Below are 25833 nucleotides of genomic sequence, written 5' to 3' on the forward strand. Positions count from 1 at the left end.
TGAAGTGTCCTTTGAGCCTTGTGGAAACTACTTCTTTGGAGTCACATTCAGGTAAAAACAAGTAGGCAGCCTGTTTTAGTGAAGACATGTGTCCTTTTGAAAAGAAATATGTAGCCAGCTCCCTGCATTAGGGACTCCAGAGTCTGACTATAGGATCTTTTATGGTGTGTGTTATGTCCTTGATGACTGATTGTGTAACCTACCCTCTGCTCTTGGAAATAATTTAGTTATTTTCTGGGAAATAGACTCGAAAGGTCAGACTAGGAGCTATGTTTAGGGTAAATCATTAACTACTTTAATTGTTTTTCAAGAGAATACTGAATGAAAATCCTTCCTGACCACAGGTTTACCAGTTCTGTCCCTGCCCCTTCCCCAAACCCCCAACCCCCCCAAGGCTTGGCCAAAACACAAACAAGGTTTGGTCTAAAACTTTTCAAGTTCTCTTCATTTCTGACACTCTAGTTAAAATGTCCCATTTACAAATCATATATTAAACTTCAGTCAGGTTATGTTACTGGGTTAATATGACTTTTGCTTTACCAATACATTAAGTCTTGTATCGTACAGGTAATTACTTGGTTGCTTAATTGTTTTCATTTTTAAAACATTCCTTTTAAATCCTATTTTTCTGTAATATTCTAACAATATATCTAATTGGATAAGTTTTACTAACTCTGTGCCTAATAAAGGAACTGTGGTGGTTTAGCAGTTATGTATTGGGCTGCTAATTGCAAGGTCAGCAGAGCAGTTCAAAATGATCTAGCCGATCCGATGGGGCTCTCTGCTCTAGTCTTGGAAACTCACAGGGGCAGTTCTACCCTGTCCTGTAGGGTTGCTATGAGTTGACTTGATGGCAGTGGGTGGGTGTCTATCTATGGTTTTTATTTTTTGTGCAAGAATCCAAGCCATATTATATTTGACTAATGTTAGGTGCTCACATTTTGTGGCACATAATTAAAATTTTCTCTTGAACATTTAATTCTGACTTGTGGTAACATTCTTTTTGACTGTTGAAAGAAAACTTGTGTTCACTGTGTATTGAACATAACTTAATATTGTCTAGTTTATTGTTTTAAAATACTTTCAAACAATAAAATATTTCTCTATTGTTCATAGTGAACTAGTGTTCACTATGAAAATTCCAGTAAACCTATTTCACCCTCTAATTTTTCTTTCCTGTTTTGATGAGAATACTAATTTTGGAATCTGTATGGGGTCACTTTGAGTCAGCATCAACTCAATAGCATTGAGTTTTATTTATTTATTTTTTGGTATTGATTCAATCTTTTTTTTTTCCAATGAAAATTTTAATCCTTATTTTTAAACTGGAAAATAATTTAATTATATTAGATTTAATACAGTAAATGTTTAAAAATTAATAACCACTTACAACAGAGGAGCCCTGGTGGTGCAGTGGGTTAAGCTCTGGCTACTAAGGGTAATGTTGAAGTTCAAACCCACCAATTGCTCTGCTGGTCACATTTCTTCTCATTTGAATGCTTTTCTGAGGTAGATTGTATAAAATTATTGCAACTTAAGAAAGCTTTTATATAAGTAGTCTACTCCTGTAAAGATTTACAGTCTCTGAAACCATATGAGACAGCTCTGTTCTGTTCGACAGTTGCTAAGAGTTAAAATCTACTAAAGGCAGTGGGTTTGGGTTTTTGTGTTTAATTTACGTGTTAACAATGTAATGTTTTGTATACATGAAATAGTCAAATAAATCTAAATGCTTATAACTTTAGTGGATAGAAAAAATTCAATCAAATCAATTTGGTAAAATTGACTCAGTAGGCAATTATTATTTGTAATACTAGAAATGATCACATAATATGAAAGAGGGTAGAATGTAATCCTGCTAAAATAGTAACCAAAACAAAAAACCCATTGGATTGATTTTGACTTGTAGAGACCCTTTCAGATTGAGCAGAACTGTGCCTTTGGATTTGCTCACGTTGTAAATCCTTCTGGGAGCAGAAAACCTCGTTTTTCTCCCAGCTATTGGGTTTGAACTGCTGACTGTGGTTATCAGCACAGTGCACACTCCACTGCACCACCAGAGATCCTTCCAAAACAATAAAATGTGTTTAATGGAAAAAAGTGACTCACTTTTAAAATTTTAAGTTTTTATTACTTGGAATTCAATTCAATTAAAATTAAGTTCCTTAGTCCCATTAATTACATTTCAAGTACTTATAGTTACAAGTGGCTATTGACTACTGTAACAGATAAGAGACTTCTAGGCCATTTTTGGATATGTTTTCTTATGCCTTCGGCGTACATCTTTTTAAAATTTCTTTGTTTTTTAGTGAGAGAGTGAGTGAGAGTGTCAGTGAGAGTGAGTGAGTGGGTTAGTGAGTGAGAGAGGGAGTGAGAGAGTAAATGAGTGAGTGAGAGAGTAAGAGTGATTTAGAGAGTGAGTGAATGAGTGAGAGAATGAGTGAGAGAGAGAATGAGTGAGAGAGAGAATGAGAGAGTGAGAGTGAGTTAGTGATTGAGAGCAAGTGAGAATGAGTTAGTGAGTGAGATTGAGTGAGAATGAGTGAGTGAGAGAATGAGTGAGTGAGTGAGTGAGAGAATAAGTGAGTGAGTGAGAGTGAGTGGGTGAAAGAATGAGTGAGTGAGTGAGTAAGAGAGTGAGTGAAAGTGATTTAGAGTGAGTGAGTGAGAGAATGAGTGAGTTAGTGATTGAGAGTAAGTGAGAGTGAGTGAGAGAGTGAGTGAATGAAAGAATGAGTGAGAGTGAGAGAGAGAGAATGAGTGAGTGAGTGAGTGAGAGAGTAAGTGAGTGAGAGAGTGAGTGGGTGAATGAGTGAGTGAAAGAGTGATTTAGAGAGTGAGTGAGTGAAAGAGTGATTTAGAGAGTGAGTGTGAGTGAGTGAGTTAGTGATTGAGAGTGAGAGTGAGTTAGTGAGTGAGATTGAGTGAGTGAGAGAATGAGTGAGAGTGAGTGAGTGAGAGTGAAAGAGTGGGTGAGAGAGTGAGTGAGTGAGTGAGTCGAGTCGACGTACATCTTTACCAAAGAAATTCACCCTTTAGTGCTTGTATGCACAATAGGATTAGACTGTATGCTACTTTGCACACAGTCACTGTGTGTTTGAATTGACTCTAAGGCAACAACAGCAGCCTTGTTGTTTTGTATTTTCTTTTATTTTATCCTGTGTCTTGGAGCTGGATTTGTGTCTTTGACTTTAATGCTTCCTAGAGTAGACTTTATAGTATGGAATTACCCTAGTGATTTTTTAACTATGTTCCAATTGAAAATAATTGCATCCAGTACTGTGGCACTGCATAGAATGCTTCATTGCTCTTTGTGCTCATTTGAGTATATTTTTCTAAAATAGAGTCTGTAAAATTACTGCACAGGTAAAATACTGATCTCCTCAGTTATCATCCAAATGCCACTTTACATTCCCATAAACAGTAGAGTATTGCTTTACATCCTTGCTCACTCTTGAACATTTTTAACTTTAAAAAATGTTGCCAATCTTATGAATAAAATTTTTAGTATATATGAGGGGACATCATAAATAACTTCCTTGAAAAGTTCCATTGTCTTGAGTATCATCTTCTCCATGAACCTATGAGTTTTCTTTTTGTTAGGATCCTGTTGAATTTGTTCTAATTCATAGTGACCATGGGTACAATAAAACAAAGCTTTGTCTGGTTCTGGGCCCTCCTCCCCGTGGTTGGTTTGCCAGGGTACCAGCCCCTAACACATCATCATGGGTCCGGTAGGCGCAATTGTACAGCGATAATAAGATTATAGTAAAGTCATAGAGAGCATGAGGTAGAGAAGAGAGAGTCAAATAATGGAGCCAGACACATTTCATGGTAGCAATGTTCACCTCAGCCCCATTGGTGGTTCACATGGAGAGAGAGAGATATTCAATGCTAACCAAGGCTTTTATATTCTCTGGGGACATGAAAGCCTCCTAATTACAGGTGAAGACTTACTTCACAGGAAGGGGTTGTGCTTTAGGTAATACAGTAATGGGAGGGGGTGATCTAGGGGTATCCACTCAATAGGAAGAGGAGGGATTGGGGGGTATACATGTGGCTAGGTGGGTGGATCCTAGATACAAGATGGCAGCCTAACTTTGGATGTCATTGAGCTGTTTTGACCTGGCTCAACTGATAGAGACCATTATCAGTAGGGTGTGAACTCCACCTACAGGAACCAAATCCATGCCTGCAGGCCTGTCCATTGTCCTTAACAGCAGGGAGTGGGGCCTACAGTAGTCTGGTGACTATCTTCAGGGAGGATGTCTGTAAGCGTCTGACCTTCCTCCAAATTGTTTGATAAGTTAGAGCCCATTATTGCAGCCACTGTGTCCTGCTTCCAGATATTAATAGGTGTTTGCAGCTGATTTCATTTTAAGTCATGCCCCACCAGAAATTGAAGATCCTAAAGATTTTATTCTGTCCACGTCATTATGGTTGACTCTGCTTTGTGAAAGCAGCTCTTTCTCAGTCATATTTTGAGTGCCTTCTGACCTGAGGGGCTTATCATGTGGCACCATCTCTGACCATGTTCTGCTCCTGTTCATTAGGTTTTCGGGACCTGACAATATTTCCACAGCTGTTCAAAAGGTTTTCAGTGGCTAATTTCTTTGAAGCGGACAGCCAATTCCTTCTGTATTTTTACCATCAGTTCTTAACATAATATCTATGTCTTCCCAAAACAGTGGGAAATATTATCTAACGAAATACTCCATGCTTTCTGTGATTCTCTTTTCACTCTTTAAAAAAAACCTCTGAAAGAGCTTGAATGACTTTATCTGTGGCCAGAGTGCTTTACTGGTGGATTATGATTTGCTTCTCTGTGGACAATAATCATCTGCATTACGTTAGATTGCTATAATAACCTGAGATGTAAAACTACACTAAGAAAAGGTACCACTGAGTACTCCTTTAATTTTTTATTTTAACTTTTTATTTTATTGGGGACTCGTACAATTCTTATCATTATCCCTATATACATCCATTGTGTCAAGAACATATGCACATTTGTTGCCATCATCATTCTCAACACATTTGCCTTCTACTTGAGCCCTTAATATCTGCTGCTCATTTTCCCCTCCCTCCCCACTCACCCCACCTCATGAACCCTTCATCATTCATAAATTATTATTATTTTGTCATATATTACACTGTCTGACGTCTCCCCCACCTTCTTCTCTGCTGTCCCTCCCCCAGCCTTTAATTTTTTAAATCATTTTATTAGAGATTCGTACGATTCTTATCACAATCCCTACATAAATCCATTGTGTCAAGAACATATGTACATTTGTCCCCATCATCATTCTCAAAACATTTGCCTTCTACTTGAGCCCTTAATATCTGCTGCTCATTTTTCCCCTCCCTCCCCACTCACCCCACCTCATGAACCCTTCATCATTCATAAATTATTATTTTGTTACATGTTACACTGTCCGACATCTCCCCCCTTTTTTCTTCTCTGCTGTCCATCCCCCAGGGAATAGGCTATACGTAGATTCTTGTAATCAGTTCCCTCTTTCTACCCCACATTCTCTCCACCCTCCAAGCATTGCCACACTCACCACTGGTCCTGAAGGAGTCATCTGTCCTGGGTTCCCTATATTTCCAGTTGCTATCTGTACCTATGTACATCCTCTGGTCTAGCCAGATTTGTAAGGTAGAATTGGGATCATGATAGTGTGGGGGGAGGAAGCATTTAAGAACTAGAGGAAAGTTATATGTTTCATCGTTGCTACCCTGCACCCTGACTGGCTCATCTCCTCCCCACAACCCTTTAGTAAGGGGGTGTCCGGTTGGCTAGCAGTGGGCTTTGAGTTTTCACTCTGAACTCACCCACATTTTCAATGACATGATTTTTTGTTCCTTGATGCTTGATACCTGATCCCTTCGAAAGCTTGTGGTCACACAGGCTGGTGCGTTTCTTCCATGTGGGCTTTGTTGTCCACTTGTTTATCTTCGAGCCTTTAAGACCCCAGACATTATATCTTTTGATAACCAGCCACCATCAGCTTTCTTCACCACATTTGCTTATGCACACATTTGTCTTCAGTGATCGTATAGTGAAGGTGGGCACCCACTGATATGATTTTTAGTTCTTTGATGTCTGATAACTGGTCCCTTCTACACCTTGTCGTCAGACAGGCTGGTGTGCTTCTTCCATGTGGGCTTTGATGCTTCTCAGCTAGATGGCTGCTTGTTATCTTCAAGCTTTTAAGACTTCAGACGCTATATCTTTTGATAGCCAGGCACCGTCAGCTTTCTTCACCACGTTTGCTTATGCACACATTTTTCTTCAGCATTCGTGTCGGGAAAGTGTGCATCCTGGAATGTCAATTTAATAGAACAACATGTTCTTGCATTGAGTAAGTGCTTGAGTGGAGGCCCAATGTCCATTTGCTGCCTTAATACTAAACCTATAAATATATGCACATAGATCTGTTTCCCCACACTCTTATATAAATATATTTACATATGTACATTACAGTCTCTAGACCTCTATAAATAAAATACCCTTTGTCACCTAGTTCTTTCCTCTATTTCCTTTTACCTTCCTCTTGTCCCACTATCATGCTCAGCCTTCATTCCGGTTTCAGTAATTTCTCTCAGTTACCTTGCCCTTGCTGAATCCCTACCAGGCCTCTCACACCCTCCTTGCTACTGATTTTGGATCACTTATTGCTCCCCTGTCCCTGGGTTGGTCAGCACCACCTCCTTACTTCCTCTTCCCCTTCTCCCTTGTCCCCCAGAACCATTGGTCCTGTTGTTTTCTCCTCCAGACTATTCATCCAGTCTATCTTATCTAGATAGATCTGTAGAGATAATAATATGCACTCCTTTAATTTTTATCCTGAACAATTTAAACCATTTAATGCTTCCATTCAATTGTTTGGTTTCTATGAAAGAATGAAAACGAGGGTAATTGAGATTTGGTTGAGTCTGAATGACCTGATAGCAGTAAGTTTAGTTCTTTGCAGTCTTTGTAGGGACTCAGTGGAGATTCACCTTTATCTTCCTTGTAACTTGCACACTGCTTGGGAACATAGGTAATAGGTGATATCCGTAATAGGTGATCAGTATTTATTTGATTGATCGGAATTGATTAGGTAGGCTTTAAGTCTTCCCATCTGAAGAAACATGTACAGTTGGAGAAAATAGACATGTTGTTTATATTATTATTTATCATCTTTTCACACAGGTATTAGAAATAGATTCTAAATGTGTAAACTAGTGCCCTTACTAATGGCCACACTAGCAGTTCCCTTCCTGGTTCCAATTGTGTGAGTGAGGTTAGCTCAATAACAGTCTGCTCTCTGATAACAGTAGATGTGATGTGGTTGTGTGCCGACTTAGGCTTGATTATACTGTTTCACTGTGAATAGAGGGTTTTTTACACATGATAAAGCAGGCTACATACTCACTTACAGCTGGAATAATCCATTGTGTTAAAAACATGTTTTCGTCTGAATTTCGGGTTTAGTATTCAACAAAAATTTCTTCTGAAATAACGGGGGAAAAAGCGTGGAATGTGGGGAGGTAGACCGTAAGCTGAAGGAGAAGCTTGGCTTTATGGTAGAGCCTGGTCTGGGTGTAACCTAACTAGCTAGAGGATATGCAATTCCTGATTGACAGCAGGACCAGCATTATGCAAATACTGTAAGAAAGCCCTGCAGCTCAGAAACCTTAATTAGGGGCTCTGTGAGGAAATTTCTCCGTTCACTACTCATATCTTTAGGTTTTAATTTTTCTGTCTACTGGAATTGTAAACAAATACCACAAACAACACAACACAGTGCCTCTTTTGTTTTTATTAAAGTGATACTGCAGTGCAGCTCCAGTCTATCAGCTAGGCATACATGTGCAGAAATCTGATAGTCTCCCTAAATTAGCTAATTTTTAGCTGTGTTCCATGCTTATCTCTAGACCTTGTGTATTGAATCCTATCTCACGCTGTTCTCTTTATATACAAGTGTGTTTTGCTTGTGCCTTCCTGTCTTCGGTAAGAAGCTTTATGTAGGTCAGGCCGGGCTTAAGCAGATTTCCTGAACCCGCGGCAGCTTAAGCTGAGGAATTTTAATAAACCCTCCCCTGTAGGCGTGGGCCTAAATGAGGCTAGCCTAGTTAAGCCTGATCTTTTTCTGTTTGTGAAAGAGCTGAGCCGAGCTGGAGGCTGCATGGTGGTTTCAGAAACTGCCTACTTATTTAAGCAGAACAATGGTAGGAAAGGCTAGATCTTCCAATTTTACCTTATCTGAAAAGCTTGATCTGCTAAAGCTTGTGAAGCCATACGTTAAAATTCTCGAAGAACATACTAATAAACATTCAGTAATAGTGGAAAAGAATAGATGCTGGGATATCATAGCAGTTAACTATAATGCAATTGGAATAGACCGCCCTCCTCGAACCGCTCAGGGCCTACGCACCCTGTACAAAAGGCTCAAAGAATATGCCAAACAGGAACTATTGCAGCAAAAAGAGACCCAGTCAGATTTAAAAAGCAATATTTCTGAGCCAACCAAGAAAGTTATGGAGATGATTCCCCAGATTTCCAGTTTTTGCCTGGTAAGAGACAGGAACCACATACAAAGGTAAGCTTTATTTTATTTTGTTGTGGAAAATTATGGCGCCTCCTATATTTTGGGCTTTGGTTTAGTTGTAATGGAGATATGCGTAAGCATCCCCATAGTGGGCGCAATGAATGGTGGCTTTGTTTTGCATTTTTAAAGGAAAAGTGAAGGTTTAAGGAATTTTTCCCGCTGCTTTTGATTTAAGCCAAAATTTGCTCTTTTTTTCTTCCCCTCCTTTGTCCTCCCTCCCCTGTAGTTTTTAAAAAGTAAAGGTTGGAGAGGACTAAATGGAATGCATTTTATGACATCACCTCATAAACTTTTTAGGCATTTAAGTAGCTTTTGAGAGAGACTTCTTTGTCGTTTTATTTAAGATTACCTTTCACTAGGATTTTCAGGTTTGACTAATTTGCATGAAGCTGTTTTAAGAGAAATGGAACTTTGGCTTTTATAATCTTAAGTATTTTAAGAATGGTCTCTGTCAACACTTATTGAATCTGTGCATTGAACCATAAAAATGGAATTTAAAGCAGCAATTAAGTAAACCTAATGGGAATATTGTATCTTACATTAATTGAAATTTTTTTAAAAAGCTAACTTGCATTTAAAATAAAGATTTTAAGATAAGGGAGTTAATACCCAAGTAGGGATAAGATGATGGAATAAAAGGGTCTTAAAATAATTTTCAGTGATCATTAGTGATCTAGTTTCACTTTGATCATGGTTCATATAGGAAAGGTAAGCTTTCTCAGAATGCTTTGCTAGGAAATTAAACAATTTTAGTACACTCAAAAGAGGAGCCTGGGTTCTTTCAGGGTTTAAAACAGCTTCTGGGAAACCTTTGTGCTCTATAGAAATACTTGCTGGGAAGTCTTCGTAATTGTTATTTTTTAATTAATTCAAATCATAATTCCTCGCTAGATATAAAAATGGCAGCGACTTTCTTGTTCTGATCCATTTAAGTAAATTATTAATCTATACATTTAATTACCTTCTTGTTAGCTGATGAACCTTTCAAACAAAACATTACCATGTGCTTTCCTATTGGTGGAAGGGTCATAGAAGTAAATTATTGATGTTCCTTTCAAGTTAAGAGGAAAACAGGTAAAAACAAAACTACCACCACCACCCCTCACCCCCCACCTGAAAAAAAAATGAAGCAACTTGTTTAGCCAAACATTTCTGTAATTTTGATAATTTACTAGGGAAATATTTTTGATCTAGTTTCTTATTAACTTATATAGCTTTCAGTTATTAATACCAGTGGGAATCTCAGGCATGGCTACACAGTACATTAATTCCTGGGCCACTGTTTCAAGCATTCAGTAATGAAAAATAAATTCTAGTAAGCTAGTGGTCTAAAAAAAGCTCTACAGTTTAAAAAAATATTTTATTTATTCAAACATGTTTTTCTTTTGAGCCATAAAGAGAAAAAAAAAGTCTTTTTGCATTGTAAGTATACACCTGTTTACCACTGGGGTTTTGGAACTATACATAGAATCTATAGGTCAATTAGGTGCATATTTGAAAATACAGTGATAATATAAAGAGATAATAAATATGTACATTTTGGGCAGTTGGATCTTTTGGAGCACTATGATTTCTCTGTTAAAATGATTTGATTCATAGATGCATTTATATACATGCTATTTAAATAATATAAAATGTTCAGCATTTAAGTGCCATTTAAATTGCTGTGTTTATTTACACTGCCATTTTCTCTATGTGAAGCTTTTTTATTTAATAATTTAAAGTGCTTATACTTATCTGATTATATTATCTCAATCTTCACAATTATCTCAGAAGTTTATAGTTATTCCGAAAACTTAATTATGCTTTTATAAACATGTTTGTTAATTTCATCAAGCTCCTTTCTTAAGAGGAAGACATAACTGTTTACACACATATTGTTTAATTATTAAAATATATTCCTACTGTTTATTTCTATAATTTACATTGATTTATAGCTTTATTATTCCCATTCCCTGATAGCAAATTATACTTTGTTTTGGTAACCTCTTAGATCCTCAGAATACGGACTCTTATTTTTTTTCTTAGAATACAGACTCTTAACTTTTATAAGCCCTCCTCTGTTAATCATTTTTGTGACTTTATCTAAAGCATTTTCTTTGACTCTTCTATGCTTTACTTGTAACTTTTTACAGAAAATGGAATAGAATACTCTGGATATAATACCTATGAATTTACACGGAAATATATTGTGTTAATTATGAATCATACACTATCATACATATTAATTTGGAATAATAATTAGGAAGATTTAAAAAACCTTAATTTTCCTGTGGTTCCTTGAGGGTTCCTCACACCTAATATCAAGACCCCAGTTCACCTTACAAATCCGGCTAGACTGGAGCATGTATACTGGTATAGACAAGAGCTCTTGACACACGTAATCCAGGACAGATAACCCCTCTGGAACAGAATTGGGAGTAGTGATACCAAGAGGGTAGGGGAAAAGGGTGCAGAAGGGGGAGAAAAGAACTGATGGCAATGATTGATGTATAACACCCCCCAAAAAAAAGGGGGGAAGGACAACAGAATCATGGGTGAAGAGAGACAGTGATGGTGTAAGCAATGAAAATGATAATAATTTCTCAAGGGTTCACAAGGGTGGGAGGGTGGGGGAAGGAGAGGAAAAAAAGAGGAGCTAATACAAAGAGCTCAAATAGAGAAAATATTTAGAAAATGATGATGGCAACCTATGTATAAATGTGCTTGTTATAATTGATGTATGGATTGTTATAAGAGCTGTAAGAGCCCCCAATAAAATGATTTTAAAAAATCTTAATTTTCATATGTAATTTTACCCCTTACATGTGAGTTGTTAGAATAGCAGCAAACCTTACTTATTTTAATTATATTAAGGTCATTGTTTTGCTTTGGAAATCATAAAATGATTTTTAAAAATATAATTCAAATGAAGGAGTTTATATAATCTAAATACTTTGCTTAATTATTTCACATGTATCTTTCTGAGAGATATCTTACTTCTGGCTATTTGATGCCATTACTGAGTGAAATCACATTGGGATTTTTCACTCCAGCGTTGTAACTCATGTAGAATCATTATCAAATATGTTATTTAACATTTGTAAAATGTTCTCAGGAAATTAGTTCCAATAGTTTAATTCTCCTTCATAACTTTTACTTTCAAGTTAGGTGGAAACATAGTTTGAAAGAAAACAAAAACAAGTCAAGAGACAAGATTATTTCTTCACAGTTTATTGATAGGTACCAAATTGTTTTTAAAAATACAGTAGGATTATAGTACACATTAAGTTTATGTCATAAAATATTATATCAAAGGTTAAGTTATAATAAAATTGTGGTTGCCTCTAATAGAAATGTCTACTTTATGGAAATTATAGTAAATAACATAAACTTTCAATATATTTTATCTGACTAGTTCTAGTTGAGTCAATTCTGACTCATGGCAGCCCCAATTATGTCGAAATAGAGCTGTGCTCTTTGGATTTTTATTGGCTGATTTATCAGAAGTAGATCACCAGGCCCCCTCTGAAGTGCCTCTGGGTGGACTTGGAACCCCAGTGTTTAAGTTAGCAGATGAGCTTGCTAATTATTTACTCCACTCATAGACTATGTTATAAATGTTGTTATTGTGTGCCGCTGAGTTGATTCTAAACAGCGATCCTGTAGAACAGAGTAGAACTGCCCCGTAGCGTTTCCTGAGCTGTAATCTTTATGTGAACAGATCTTAAGGCCTTTTCTCATAGGGAACCACTGGTTGGTATGAACCACTTACTTTTCAGTTGGCATCTGAGGCTTTAACCATTGAACCACCAGATCTTTTATTGTATGTAAGCCATTAAAAACACTGCAATAAAAATGTATTATTTAATCATTCTTCATTTAATAGATGATGATCACCGACTCTAGTATACTAGGTTCCTTCTATAGTATTATGCTAGGCATTGGCTCTATGGTGGCGAACAAAAACCCTTGCTCTTGTGAACAGGGTAGATAAAGGGGAAATGCCCTTTCCTGGAGGTGGAATGGTTAGGGAATCATATGGTAGTTAGCTTATTCTAGTTGTTATGTAATGTTAACTTGATTCTGATAGCGACTTAATATGATGGAGTAGAACTGTACCATTGGGGAGTTTTGTGAAATCATACAAAATCGTGACTTTCCTTTTTGACACATGCAGAAATCAGTACTTACACAGCTATACATGGCCCTGTGCCTTCCTGTTGGAACTCAAGGGATGGGCATAAGACTTCTTTCGGAATGGACTTTACTGAAAAGACTAAGATTAGTGAAGGAAAGCAGACCAGGAAATCTAGGACTGAGATGTGGAGATAACAAATCCAGGTCCATTTTACTGTCCTTTATATTAGTACGAACCTCAGGATTGTGTCTCTTTACAAGCATTGACAATGATTTCTTTTTAGTGACCTCATTGTCTTTTTTTTCCTCTTCTCATTGGCTTTTGTAGTATTAGTGCTATCTTTTTTTAAAAACCCAACATAAAAGTTAAAAACTCAACTGCTGTTGACTTGATTCTGACTCATAGTGAGTGACCCTTAGGTCAGGGTAGAACTGCCCTTGCAGGTTTCTGACACTGTAATTCTTTAAAGGAGTGGAAAACGTTGTCTTTCTCCTGCAGAGCAACTAGTGGTTTTGAACTGCTGACCTTTTGGTTAGTAGTCCATCTCATAACCACTATGCCACCAGTGCTCCTTGTGTAGACATATGTATGTATATTGCATTTAAATTCTAATCTTAGTTACCTTGTTATTTTAAGGGTTGAAATTTTGTTTCCTGATTTTCTTTATAGCATTAAAACTTGGTAACCCAGTACATAGTAAATAGAAAATTATGCTATCAATATGCTTTTGTCTTCATTTGGTTCACATTTTGCAATGCTTTTTTTGTGTGCTGTAGTGCAAACATGGATGAGGAAGCACAGGCTGGTACCAGTTCACTACAGGTAATGTTGGATCACCATCTTGCTGCTATTACAGTGGAGGTGAAGCAAGAAGAAGATGTGAAACCACCTCCTCCACTGGTTTTAAATTCTCAACAGAGTGATACTTTAGAGCAAAGAGAAGAACATGAATTAGTACCTCTTATGGACAGATCTTTGTCACCATCCCTGTCCTCTGTTGATATGAGAATGACATTGTCTCCATCTTCTATTCCAAGGAGAGATGGTTTTTTTCGGCATGAGAGTGGAGAACGCTTTAGGTCACTATTAGGGTGTGATCCTCAGATTCTACAAATGCTGAAAGAAGAGCATCAGATAATTTTAGAAAATCAAAAAAATGTTGGATTGTATGTTCAGGAAAAAAGGGATGGACTGAGACGAAGGCAACAGCTGGAGGAAGAGCTGCTGAGAGCAAAAATTGAAGTGGAGAAGCTAAAAGCAATTCGCTTACGGCATGGTTTGCCAGAATATAATGGTCTCTAAAAACATTGTCTTAATCTTGTAATTTAATAATTTAAATTTTAGCATCAAATATTTATTCAGAATATCCTAAAGCAAAATGCATATTCTTAAATGTTGTTCTCTGTTGTGGAAAAACCTTCCTGACATGAGTTTTTACTTCCTAAGTTTTTCTTTGAGATATGCAAATGAATTTATTGGTGTGCATGATTATTTATTTTGCTGTTTTCCTCCATTTTTCAATGTTTGTCGACTTATAAAAGAGAATTTTGTATGCTCAACCTGTTGTGTATTCTCGACTTGATTCCTATGCATCCTGGCACTGTGAGACAAAGTAGAACTGCCCCATATGATTTCCTAGACTATAAATTTGATGGGAACAGATTGGCAGTTTTTTTGTCTGAGGATCCATTAGTGGGTTTGGACCACCTCCCTCTGGGTTAGCAGGCAGCCATATACACAGTCTTTTCAAGTCCAGAGCCTTCAGCATTTTTAATTTAGAGCTTTGAAAGTTGAAAAAGTTTTAAAGACCGTCTGATTTAAAAGACATGCTAACTTTTTTTTTAGACATGCTAACTTAATCTCATGAAAACAAGAAGCTTGACTGCATTTTTTTTTGTTATGCTGGCATCTTTGGAAGGATTTTAGAGATGAAAGTTTTTTTTTCTTTCATCTTTTCAACTTGAAGATAATGAAACAGGTCCAGAGAGAAATCCGCGATTTATACTGGAATAGCAAAGTTATTTATGACAGAGACAAGACACTCAGAATCAGTACTCTGCATTGCTGCCTCGGTGTGATCGATCTGCCACCCCCATTCTGTAGAAGCAAAACTCCTCTACCTTAGGCATCAGATTTAAAACTAGGAAGCATTTATTTTCTTAAATTGCTTAGAAAGATTGTTGTTTATGAAATCAGGGAAATTGTGTCAGCTTCTCCTTCTCCCCCCCACTTTTTTTTTGGCCAGCAAAATAAGATAGGATATTCTAATGGAGCTGTGGTATACTTTGGCTGTATAATTTATATTATGCTAACAAGATCTCTTTATTTTAAACATCAGAATGGACAAAATTAAAATTGTACATAGAATGAAAATTTCAAAAACATGTATATAATCTGTTGTCTTTTATGTTTTATTTGTGTAAATAGTGTCACTTTGGTATTTCTGGGAATATATAAAACCTTGACTCTTAAAATATACTTAATTTTTACATTAAATTTGTGTATGTATTTTATCCAATCTACTGCCATATAGTTGATTTTCATTCAGGGCAACAGTTTGTGAATCTTTATGGGAGCAGAAAGCCTCATCTTTGTCCCTGTCTTTCTCCTGAGCAGCTGGTAGTTTTGAACCAATAAGTCAACCCTTAGTCCACAGTGCCACTGATGCTCTTTCTTTATTACCTAAGGATTTCGGTTTTTGCTAGGGCTTTCCTGAGAAAGGACTTTAAGCCACACTTGATAAGGAACAAGGTGGATTTCAGCAAATGAGTCCTTGTGGCACAACTCTTAGGGTTTGCAGCTTGAACCTAGTGGCGCTGCAGAAAAGACCTGGACACTGCTCCTGTGAAGATTTCAGCCCAGGAAATCCCATTCTGTCACTTCAGGATGCTATGATTCATAAACTGACTCACCATCACCTAAGCGCAAGGACAGAATTTCAGCAGTAGAGTGGGGGAAAGGTGTTTGAACTTAGAGTCAGCAACATGAAATCATGAGACACAGAATAGGGAAAAGGGATCAGTGTGGACAAGCAGAGCACAGCCCGATCGATGATGGGTGATGTGAGTGTGGGCAGTGTCAAGTAACCCAGACCAGGACGTCTCCTGATTAAATGATATGCTCCTGTTTCGCTCCAGCTAAATTTTTACTTGCAGAAAAAAGCCAGAAATCAAAATAATTTTTAAACTGAATTTTCTAATTCTTATATGTTCAAAATTAGCATGTCTTAAAAATACTAGGTAGAAATATATATGTGGGCTTCATTTAGCCAGTGGACTTCCACTTTTCTGATTGTTGTAATATAGAAATGACTTTCAAAGTGTGCTCCTGAACCAGCAACCTTAGCATACTTGATAATTGTTTAGAAATGTAATTTTTCTTACCTGATGAATATACTGGGAAGTAGGGTGGGGTTCAGTAATCAGTTTAACAAACTCAGTGATCCTGGAGCCAGATAATATTTGAGAGCTACTAAAAACAGTAGTTTGGAACAACGTGTGTCTAAATCTTACTAAATTCTCAAATGTTGTGTTGAAGAATAGATAAAGGTGCATTGAAGGCTATAATTTTGGAGGTTGTTTTGGTGCTAGATTAGGATTGTATTAAATACTTAAAAAAAAAAGTCATGTAGCTGAATGGGCAATGAGAAGCCATTGACAACTTTTGCTTAGTGGAATGACATGACTTAGGGAGAATTTTAGAGCAGCATTTAGAGGCGGGCATTATCGTGGAAATTAAACTCAGAATTTAGGTTTTGGTTATAGAAATAGAGCAAATGTAAAGTTGACTTTTAAGGTACTGTTTTAGCTTATTGACAGCCTATTTGGTTAAATTAAAAATAGGGCATTTTATATCTGTTAGGGTTAAAATTTTTGTGCTAGAAATGCTTTGATAAATATCAGTCATCTTTACCTTCTCTTTTATCTGTGTCCTTCCTGACTTCTCTTTGAGTCTAGTGATGAATCTTATAATTCTAATTTGAGAGGTTGTTTTTCAGTGACTTTATTAAATGCATCTTTATAGTAGTAAGCTTTAGCTTTTTGAAACGATTGAAAGCAAATTACTTTATGAAATGTAATTCATATAATCTCAGCATGCTACTGTGAGTTAATCATGTATGTTCATTTTGAATGGTGACTGTATAGCTAAGTTAGAGTTCTTCCAAGTGTGTTCTATGGAAATTTATTTCAAGGAAAAGTTGTGTATTCAAAAAAGTACCTATGTTTTTTGGAAGCTAAAAAATCACATATAAACAAAGTTGCTCTTGAAAATTGTTTTGCTGTTCCCAAAATAATGTCAACATAGTTTGCTGTGGTGAGTTTTTTCTCCATTATTGTCTTAAGAAGTTGGTAGGGTTTATTTGGGGGGAAGAAGGGGTGGGGGTGGGGGTTGTATTAGGTAACAAATTTGCTAGCATTTAGGGGCTCTATAGAAATTTTAATAACTTTTACATAGTTAAAAAATTTAAGTCATTTTATTGTTTTTTTACTTTTACTTAGTTTTAAGCACCAGAATTAAACTAATTGCCGTGAATTTACAGCAGCCTATAATTCCTCTCCATTGTATAATTCTCCTTTTTCTACAACATTCCACTATATAAATATATCGCTTAGTTATTTGACAATAAAACCCCTTTTGGAGGTAACATTTATTATCATCTTGTAGAATATTTTAGAGAGAGAAATTCTAGGTTAAAGCTTTTTACATTTTTTTTATTTTGAGAATTGAATGTGGACGTTACTCATCCAGCTCATAATAGCAGGTGTGGTTGAGGACAAGTTTCACTTAGGGGGCACGGGTACTGTGCTCGCTGCAGTCGAGTCCACTGACATCACCAGACAGGTGACTTAGCCTAGAGAGCTGTGCATGCACTTCACTTAGATACTAGAGTGCTGGGAAAACATCATAGAGAAGATTGATTTTATTTTTAAAAATAGAGAGTTGCTTCTCTAGACATATAATACATTTGAAACATATACTGAGCCAGAAGATAAGTTCATTCAATACACTGATCATTTAGATAGTAGATACACTATTTTTGTCAGCTTTTTGGTCTTCTTTATTTACATGTGAATTTAAGTGGATTAATTGTTTTTATGATAACTTTTGGTGTTCTGAACTAAATTATGTTAAAGTGCCATTCCAAGAAAAGTCAGTAAAACTCTTTTCATTTCTAACAGATATCTGCAGATTTCTTACAATATTCAAATGAACTGCTTTTTTATAAAATGAGACATCAGCTTACTTGCATACAGTTAATTTGTTTTCTGAATGATTCTGTCTACTGTATTACATCATGACTAATGTGAAAATGTTTAAAATATGAATTTTTTCCATGTGCCTTCTTTCATATGTTAAATTTTAATAGACACGGTTAGATAGTTTATAATATAATGACTTCTATTTAATATATACTGTGTTTAATAATGGTTAAGTGCTTGTTAATACATGTTCTTTCAAATGCAAGATAAGATAGCACATTGTATTGATTTGTATGCTTTATATGTGCCATAAATGAGATAATTCAGTATAATAAAGGTAAAAATTTTGATATGGCATTATTGAAATAATTTTTTTAGAAGATTGCATTATAATAAATGCCAAATGTACCATATCTAAATATCTTGCTCCTTTTTAAAAATGTTAATGCCAACAAATTCTCTAACTCCATTGAATATTTGATTGTGAAATTGATTATAAATACTTTTAAAAATTAGATGAAAGATGGTTATAAAACTGAGACCCAAACAACTCACTGTGGTTGAGTTGAATTTCAACTCATAGTGACCCTATAGAACAGAATAGAACTACACTGTAGGCTTTTCAAGGCTATAAAGCTTTATGAAAACCGATTGCCATATCATTTTCATGAAAAGTGGCTGGTGAGTTCAAACCATTGACCTTTTGCTTTGTTACTGAATGCTTAACACGCCATTGGGGCTCCTTGAAACATGTGTATAGTAGTTAAACATATAAGAATAAATTCTTCAAATATGTGACCTATCATGTAAACCCTATTCTGTATGTGACCTATCATGTAAAAATAATTCTGAGAAATTAGTTCTATATATTATACAAACAGACTTTGAAAAATTCATGGAAAAATGGAATTGAAAGAAAATAGACTTTTTCCGCAGAACTTTTAGAAGCTCTCTTGCATTGCTCTTGAACTTTGACTAAAACAAGTAGCTATAATTTTAATTCAGACGAAAGACGAGGCTTTCTATTCTGCAGCTCTCAGGGGCAAGTCTCCCCTGCCCTATAGGGTGGCTTAGAGTCAGTATTTGCTTGATGGCAGTGAGGGAGAGCATTCTTTGGATTCATACTATATGCATTTGGTTTGGAATTGTTTGGTGGCACATGGAAAACAAAATAAAAATACCACTCAATTTTCCCCCACAGCCCCAAACAAGGTAAACATTAAAATACATATTGATTGGAATTGCTTTGTTAAGTGGTTGGTTTTTAAAAATCATGTGTCAATTTATGCCTATTATAAAGATTTTCCCAACATTTTAAAGAAACTTCAAATGTATCGAAAATATTTTTTAAATACATAGAAATAATTTTATAGTAAACATTAAACTTTTCACCTGGATTTTAAAATTAATGCCATATTTGCTTTATTATATATCCATATAGCTATCCATCAGCCTACCTTTTTTTAAAGTTAATTTTTGGTGAAAGTGTATGCATCAAAATATGCTCCCATGTACAATTTCTATAGCTACATAGTGACGTTGATTACATTCTTCACAAGTGTCAATGTGCTTGCTATTTTTTGCTCTAGTTGCCCCCTAAAGTTTGTCATCTGTGCTTTAGAATTACTGTTGTCAAAAAGGCTTCTTTTCTTTCTTTCTTTTTTTTTTTTTAAAGTCCAGTACTTTGAGACCACATTTTTAGTCTTGGAATGAAACTCTAAGAGACCTTCAGAGGACAGTTTTACCTCAGTGTTTGACAAGTATTTCGGGGCAACAGTCTCCAACATGCGTACAGCTCCAGTGGGTCACTATAGGCCTGGATTCTTTGGACATTTGAAATACTATTCCACATTTGTTTTCCTTCTTTCTGTTAAGACCCCACCCATTAACTCCCTGAAACGTAATGTAGGAGGGCATCATCCAGCTCTTCTCATCTCATGCTCAAGCAACTAGCGGCTCATGGTGGCTATTAATTCCAGAGGCCGCTTGCTTCTCAGATGCTTGATTTTTCTTCTTTGTTGTTTCAGGTGACTGGACGCTCAATCCATCTGTTTAAAAAAGGGCATTTTAAGATGAGTTGCAGATGCTGTTGTTAGAGGCCATTGAGTGGTGTCAGCTCATAGAAAGTTACCCTATGTACTCCAGCAAAACCCAAGTTGCAGATATTAACATATTTTCCTCCTAAACTCTTTTTGTATGAGTATTGTTGACAAGCTCAGTATTTATTTTTTGGAGGGTAACATTTGCATATAGTGAATTATATAGATCTTGTGGGTATCACTTGATGAGTTTTGACAAATGAGTACATATGTATAATTTGAATCCTGTAACATAGAATATTATCACTCTAAAAAGTTCCCTTCCTGCCCCTTTCTATTAAATTCTCTAGCACTTCAAACAACCTTTGCTGTAATTTTCTTTCACTTTAAAAAATCATTTTATCGGGGGCTCATATAGATCTTATCACAATCCATACGTGCAACCATTGTGCCAAGCACATTTGTACATTTGTTGCCATCATCATTTTGCAAACATTTTCTTTCTACTTGAGCCCTTCGTATCAGCTTCCCATTTTCCCCTCCTTTCCACATACTCCCTTCCTCATGAACCCTTGATAATTTATAAATTAATACTTTTTCATGTCTTACCCCTACTGATGTCGCCCTTCACCCACTTTTCTGATGTCTGTCCCCCTGGGTCTATGATGCCTCATACCTGATTCCATCAACACCTCATGAACCCACAGGTTGCTGTGCTTCTTCCATGTGAACTTTGTATGGATTGTTAGAAGAGTTGTAAGAGCCTCCAATAAAATGATCTTTTAATTTAAAAAACCAGGAAGATGAAAATCGCATAAAATTGTTTATTCATCAATACATAGTGACTAATATTGGTAGAAAGAATGCAAAAACCATCAAAATTAGTAAAAGTGAGACCATAAAATTTGTTAAGAATTAAGAAATAGCAAATCATCTATTGTTAATGCTTAAAACCTCAAAACTGCATCTGGGTGAATTGTATGACATGTGACTGATGCTAATAAAACTTAAAAAATCACAACAACAATAAAAATCTCCTTGGGAAACCAAACTTTCTTAAGCAAAAACAATTGGTAGAGTACAATGACCACTTTAAAAATGGGTAAATTTGATTTTGACTAAAACTAATGTAATATTTAGAGAGGCAAAATTTGACTCAGCCAAACTGAAGTTGGTGAAATTTATGGCTATGAAAGAAAACTCAAGGTGGCAATTCCTAGTCAGTACAGTGCAATACATAAAAAAAAAAAAAGACATCTTTGTTAGGAAATTTATTTGGAAAATGATCTTGAAAAATGAAAAGAATGACAAAAATGAATTTGAAGTCAATAACTTTTTCAGTGAAAATTCATTAGTTTTAAGTCGTAGTTTAAATATCTTCAAAAACATAGTCTGTGGAGCAAAATGGCCCTTTCTAAAAGTAGCTGTTGTTCTGAGAATATGATAGGAATAATATGGGTACAGAGTTCTTCCAATATCTTACAGTTGTGTGAGGAAGACTGATAGTAAATAATTCATTGCCTAATTACCTCTGACGTGACTGCAACAAAGATAAAGTATAAAATATTAAATAATGAGGCAACTTGATTTAATCTAGCAATTGGACATTTAAACTTCTGTGCAGAGGGCTGACTTAAGATGAAGGGTGTGGAGGAAGACCCACAGGCTGAAGTTTCTAGTAAGACTATTAAGACTTAGGGACTTTTTAGCAAGAAAGAAACATAGTCATTTTTACCTTTTAAAATAGATATGATATGCATCAACTTTAGGGCATAGAGGCGTCAAGTGAGATCTCAGTAGACCTATTGGGAAAGTAGTACAGTAGTCCAGGCCAGGTATAATGATTGGTAAAGAATGGAGACAATGGAGAAGGAAAATAGTGCTTAATGTTTGAGAACCATATAAGAGGTAGAATGTTTTAGTTTTATGGTTAATTGCCTTTGGGACAGTGGAGAGTATCAGGGATAATTTCCAGTTTTCTGACTTGAACAAGGACAGTGTACCTTTCACTGGGACTTGGAAAATTCAAAAGGACAATTTTTGGAGAGAAGATAAGTAGACAGGAGTTTGTGGTGTTTATGAGACTTAGTACATATGTCTAGGATGCAATTGGTTATATAGATGTACATATCTGGAGTCCTGTTCTGAGTTAAAGAGAAAAAATATAGTTGTTATGACATTAATGGTACTGAAGCCATGAGAGTGATGAGTTAATCTAAAGAATGTGTGCCCAGGGAACAGTTTTGAAGAACTCCAGTAAACACTAGACTGAGAAGTATGCATGGTCAAATTATCTGAGAAGAGCAACCAAAGAAGAAAAAACTTGAAGTGCGATAGGGAAGCCGAAAAAAGTTTTATATCTCTAAGGAGGAAGTTGCCAACATTGTCAAACAGTTTTCAGCACATGGAGGACTAAAAATAACCTGCGGATTTATTGGGGGGAAGCTCACTAATGACCTTCAGCAAGGGCAATTTGGGCAGAGCTTTCAACCATTTCTTCCCAGTTGAGTCTTGGCCAACAAGAGAAACTGGAATGGACCCCAATTTGTAAAAATGTGGCTGAACTGAAACAAAAATCAGAGGGGAAATACTATGAGTCTGTATTGCTAGAAACGTAATCTTTCTTTTAGAAAACAAGGGCAGTGTGTGCATTGCATAACAACCAAATAACTTAACCAACTGTCAAACCTTGCTGCCCCACTCAAAGGTGTCAGCTGACTTCTCTTGGTTTGACTGTGTTGTCCTCTATAGTCCTGGCCATGAACGAGTTTCCCTCACTAGATTCCTTGAAAAGACTCAGTGGGCCTCTTGCAAGTCTATGGCTAATTTTTCCAGTTCTGGTTATTATTCTGCCTTACTCAGATTTTAAAAATTGGGCCTGTTCTGATTTTGTCTATCTGCCGTAGACTAAAAGGTGCAAACTGGTTCAAAGTCCTGTTTGTGGGAGAACTGGATGAAGCAATATTCGAGTAGTTGAGTGACTGGGAGCTTGGAGCAATAAAGGCTGTGAGCAGAGTGTTTGGATGCTTGAAATAGAAACAGTAGAGTTAGACAATTTTTGCTGGGGAAAGTTTCCTTTGATGCATGTGTTTCAGCATTTCCCTAAGATACATTACAGAATAATCTTGTTTTGTTTTTTCATGCCTTTCCCATGATGTAGTGTGTGTGTGTGTGTGTGTGTGTGTGTGTGTGTGTTCCTTAACAAGTAGGAAGTCAAGAATGACTTCATTAAGGGCTCTTTTTTGCCCCTGAAATAATATATTAATCCCTCTCTATTTTAAATTTTTTCTTAGAGAGAAACAAATAAACCAACAAAACCCACCTAATTTTGTTTGAACCTTTTACTGAAACTTGTAAATTTGCTGAGTTAGAATAAAATATAGTCCCCAATCTCTTGCTCTTGAGTCCATTGGGACTCGTAGGACAGAGTAGGATTGCTCCCTAGCATGTTTTTTTCCCCCTAGCGTTTCTGAGAGGCAGTCTTTAAGTGAGCAGATATGCTCCTCTTTTGCAGAGGAGAGAGACTGGCTGGTGCGAACCTTGTAGTTAGCACCCAACCCTTAACCCACTACACCTTTGAACATAAAATGTTTTTTGTGTTAGGTGTCCTGGAGTTGACTCAACTTATCAGAACCCTATGCACAGCAGATTGAAACACTGAGAGCTCCTGTACCATCTCACAATTTTATGTTTGAGCCTATTGTGGCAGCCACTGTCTTCGTTATCCTTCTATGGAGCATTCTGATTCTACTTAATCCAAGACAAATTTGTTTGTTCTTCCAGTAATCCCTCATATTTTGGTATTCTTCAGAATACCACAAATCAAATATATCAATTCTTTTGCAGTCTGTCTTATCCATTGTCCAACTTTCACATGCATATGAGGCAATTGCAAATACCATGACTTGGGTCAGGTACACCTTAGCCCTTAATGTAACATCCTTGCTCTTCAACACTTGCTCATCAAGAGATCTTGTGCAGCAGATTTGCTTAATAGAATATGATGTTCGTACCAGGAGGGTCGAGGGAAGGTGGGGTAGAAAGGGGGAACTGATCACAAGGATCTACATATAACCTCCTCTCTGGGGGACGGACAACAGAAAAGTGGGTGAAAGGAGACTCTGAACAGTGTGAGACATGACAATAATAATTTATAAATTATCAAGGATTCATGAGGGAAGGGGGGACTGGGAAGGGAGGGGGAAAATGAACTGATACCCAAGGGCTAAGTAGAAAGAAAATGTTTTGAGAAAGGTGTGATGGCAACAAATGTACAAATGTGCTTGACACATGGATAGATGTATGGACTGTGATAAGAGTTGTATAAGCCCCCAATAAAAGGATTTAAAAAGAAAAAAAAAAGATGTTTGATTTCTCGATACCTGCTTCCATGAGTATTGACTGTGGATCCAAGCAAAATTAATTCCTTGCCCACCTCTGTCTTTTTTCATTTATGATGTTTATTGTTCCTGTTGTGAGGGTTTGGGTTTTTGTTACATTGATTTGTAATCTGTACTGAAGGCTCTAGTCCTTCTTAATTTTCATCAGCTAGTGCTTCAAGTCCCCCTCACTTTTAGCAAGCAAGGTTGTGTCTTCTGCATATGACAGGTTGTTAGTAAGCTTTCCTTTAATCCTGATGCTGTGTTCATCATACAGTCTAGGTTCGAGGATTATTTGCTCAGCATACAGATTACCTAAGTATGGTGAAAGGATACAGTCCTGACATACACCTTTCCGAATTTTAATCCACATAGTAACCCCTTGTTCTGTTTGCACAACTGCCTCTTGGTCCATGTACAGGTTCCATATGAGCACAATGAAGTGTTCTGGAATTACCATTCTTCTCAAGGCTATCAATAGTTTATGATCCATAATTGAATGCCTGTGCATAGTCAATGTAACATAAGTAAAGGCCTTTCTAATAATCTGTGCTTTCAGCTAAGTCCCACCTGCTGTCAGTAATGATACCCCTGTCCCATGTCTTCTGAAACAGGCTTAACTCAGCAACTGTTGCTGAGTGATCTTCAATAAAACTTTACTTGCATGTGATATTGTTCTATACTTTCTATTATTCTGTTAGGCCACCCCTCTTTGGAATGGGCACAACTATGGATCTCTTCCAGTAATTTGGCCTTTGAGATTTCTTGGCTTAGACAAAATGCTTCCAGTGCTTCATCAGCTTGTTGAAACATTTCAGTTGGTATTTTGTCAATTCCTGGGACCTTGTTTTTGGTCAGTGCCTGCAGTGCAACTTGAGTGTCATCTTTCATTACTCTTGGTTTTTGATCGTATGTTATTTCTTGAAATAGTTGAATATCAACTCGTTCTTTTTTGGTACACTGACTGTGTATTCCTTACATCTTTTATAGCTTCCTGCATCATTCAACATTTTGCCTATAAAATCCTTAAATGTTGTAGCTCTAGACTTTAATTTTTCTTCAATTCTTTCAGCTTGAAATAGAGTCTTTCCTTCTGACTTTCTAATCCCAGGTCCTTGAATATTTCGTTATAATATCAAGCTGTCCTTTAAAATTTTCTATTTAGCTCTTTTACTTAATTTCTTCCATTTGCTTTAGCTAATCTAAGTTCAAGATCAACTTTCAGAATCTCTTCTGACAGCCAGTTTATCTTTCATCTTTGTTTTTTTAATGACCATTTACTTTGCACATTCTTGAGATTCTTGATATCCTACAGCTTGTCAGGTCTTCTGTCATTAGTCTTTAGTGTGTCAATCTGTTCTCAAAATTCACGTGGGACATACTCAAGGTAATTTTATTATTTTTTCTTTGACATCTGTAAAAGCCTTTACTTTTTTTTTTCTTTTAAATCATTTCATTGGTGGCCCATACAGCTCTAATCACCATCCATCCATCCAT

General features: G+C 36.4%; 2 protein-coding genes across 4 annotated transcripts in view; both read left to right on the forward strand.

Moving 5' to 3' along the window:
• Window positions 1–25833, forward strand: part of RAD54B (RAD54 homolog B) — a 96159-nt gene that overhangs the window by 35195 nt on the left and 35131 nt on the right. The window contains exon 1 of one of the 3 annotated variants that reach the window (XM_075549482.1): window positions 13511–13539. The exons of the other annotated variants lie outside the window; for them this stretch is intronic. The gene's annotated coding sequence lies outside the window, so the exon portion shown is untranslated. Of the gene's footprint in view, window positions 1–13510; window positions 13540–25833 lie in introns of those variants that run through there. 3 annotated transcript variants of the gene reach the window in all.
• Window positions 8132–17063, forward strand: FSBP (fibrinogen silencer binding protein). The gene is made up of 2 exons (XM_075549483.1): window positions 8132–8588; window positions 13494–17063. Exons 1-2 carry the CDS (start codon window positions 8215–8217, stop codon window positions 14017–14019), a joined length of 900 nt encoding a protein of 299 aa, XP_075405598.1. The 5' UTR covers window positions 8132–8214; the 3' UTR covers window positions 14020–17063.

Source organism: Tenrec ecaudatus, chromosome 5, assembly GCF_050624435.1.
Source record: "Tenrec ecaudatus isolate mTenEca1 chromosome 5, mTenEca1.hap1, whole genome shotgun sequence".
NCBI lineage: Eukaryota > Metazoa > Chordata > Mammalia > Afrosoricida > Tenrecidae > Tenrec > Tenrec ecaudatus.

What these genes read in the sequence shown, in the direction of transcription:
- FSBP (XM_075549483.1), top strand. Translation starts at nt 8,215, where the DNA reads ATGGTAGGAAAGGCTAGATCTTCCAATTTTACCTTATCTGAAAAGCTT. An exon ending in GACAGGAACCACATACAAAG is followed by an intron (nt 8,589 to 13,493) that starts GTAAGCTTTATT and finishes TGTGTGCTGTAG; the next exon opens with TGCAAACATGGATGAGGAAG.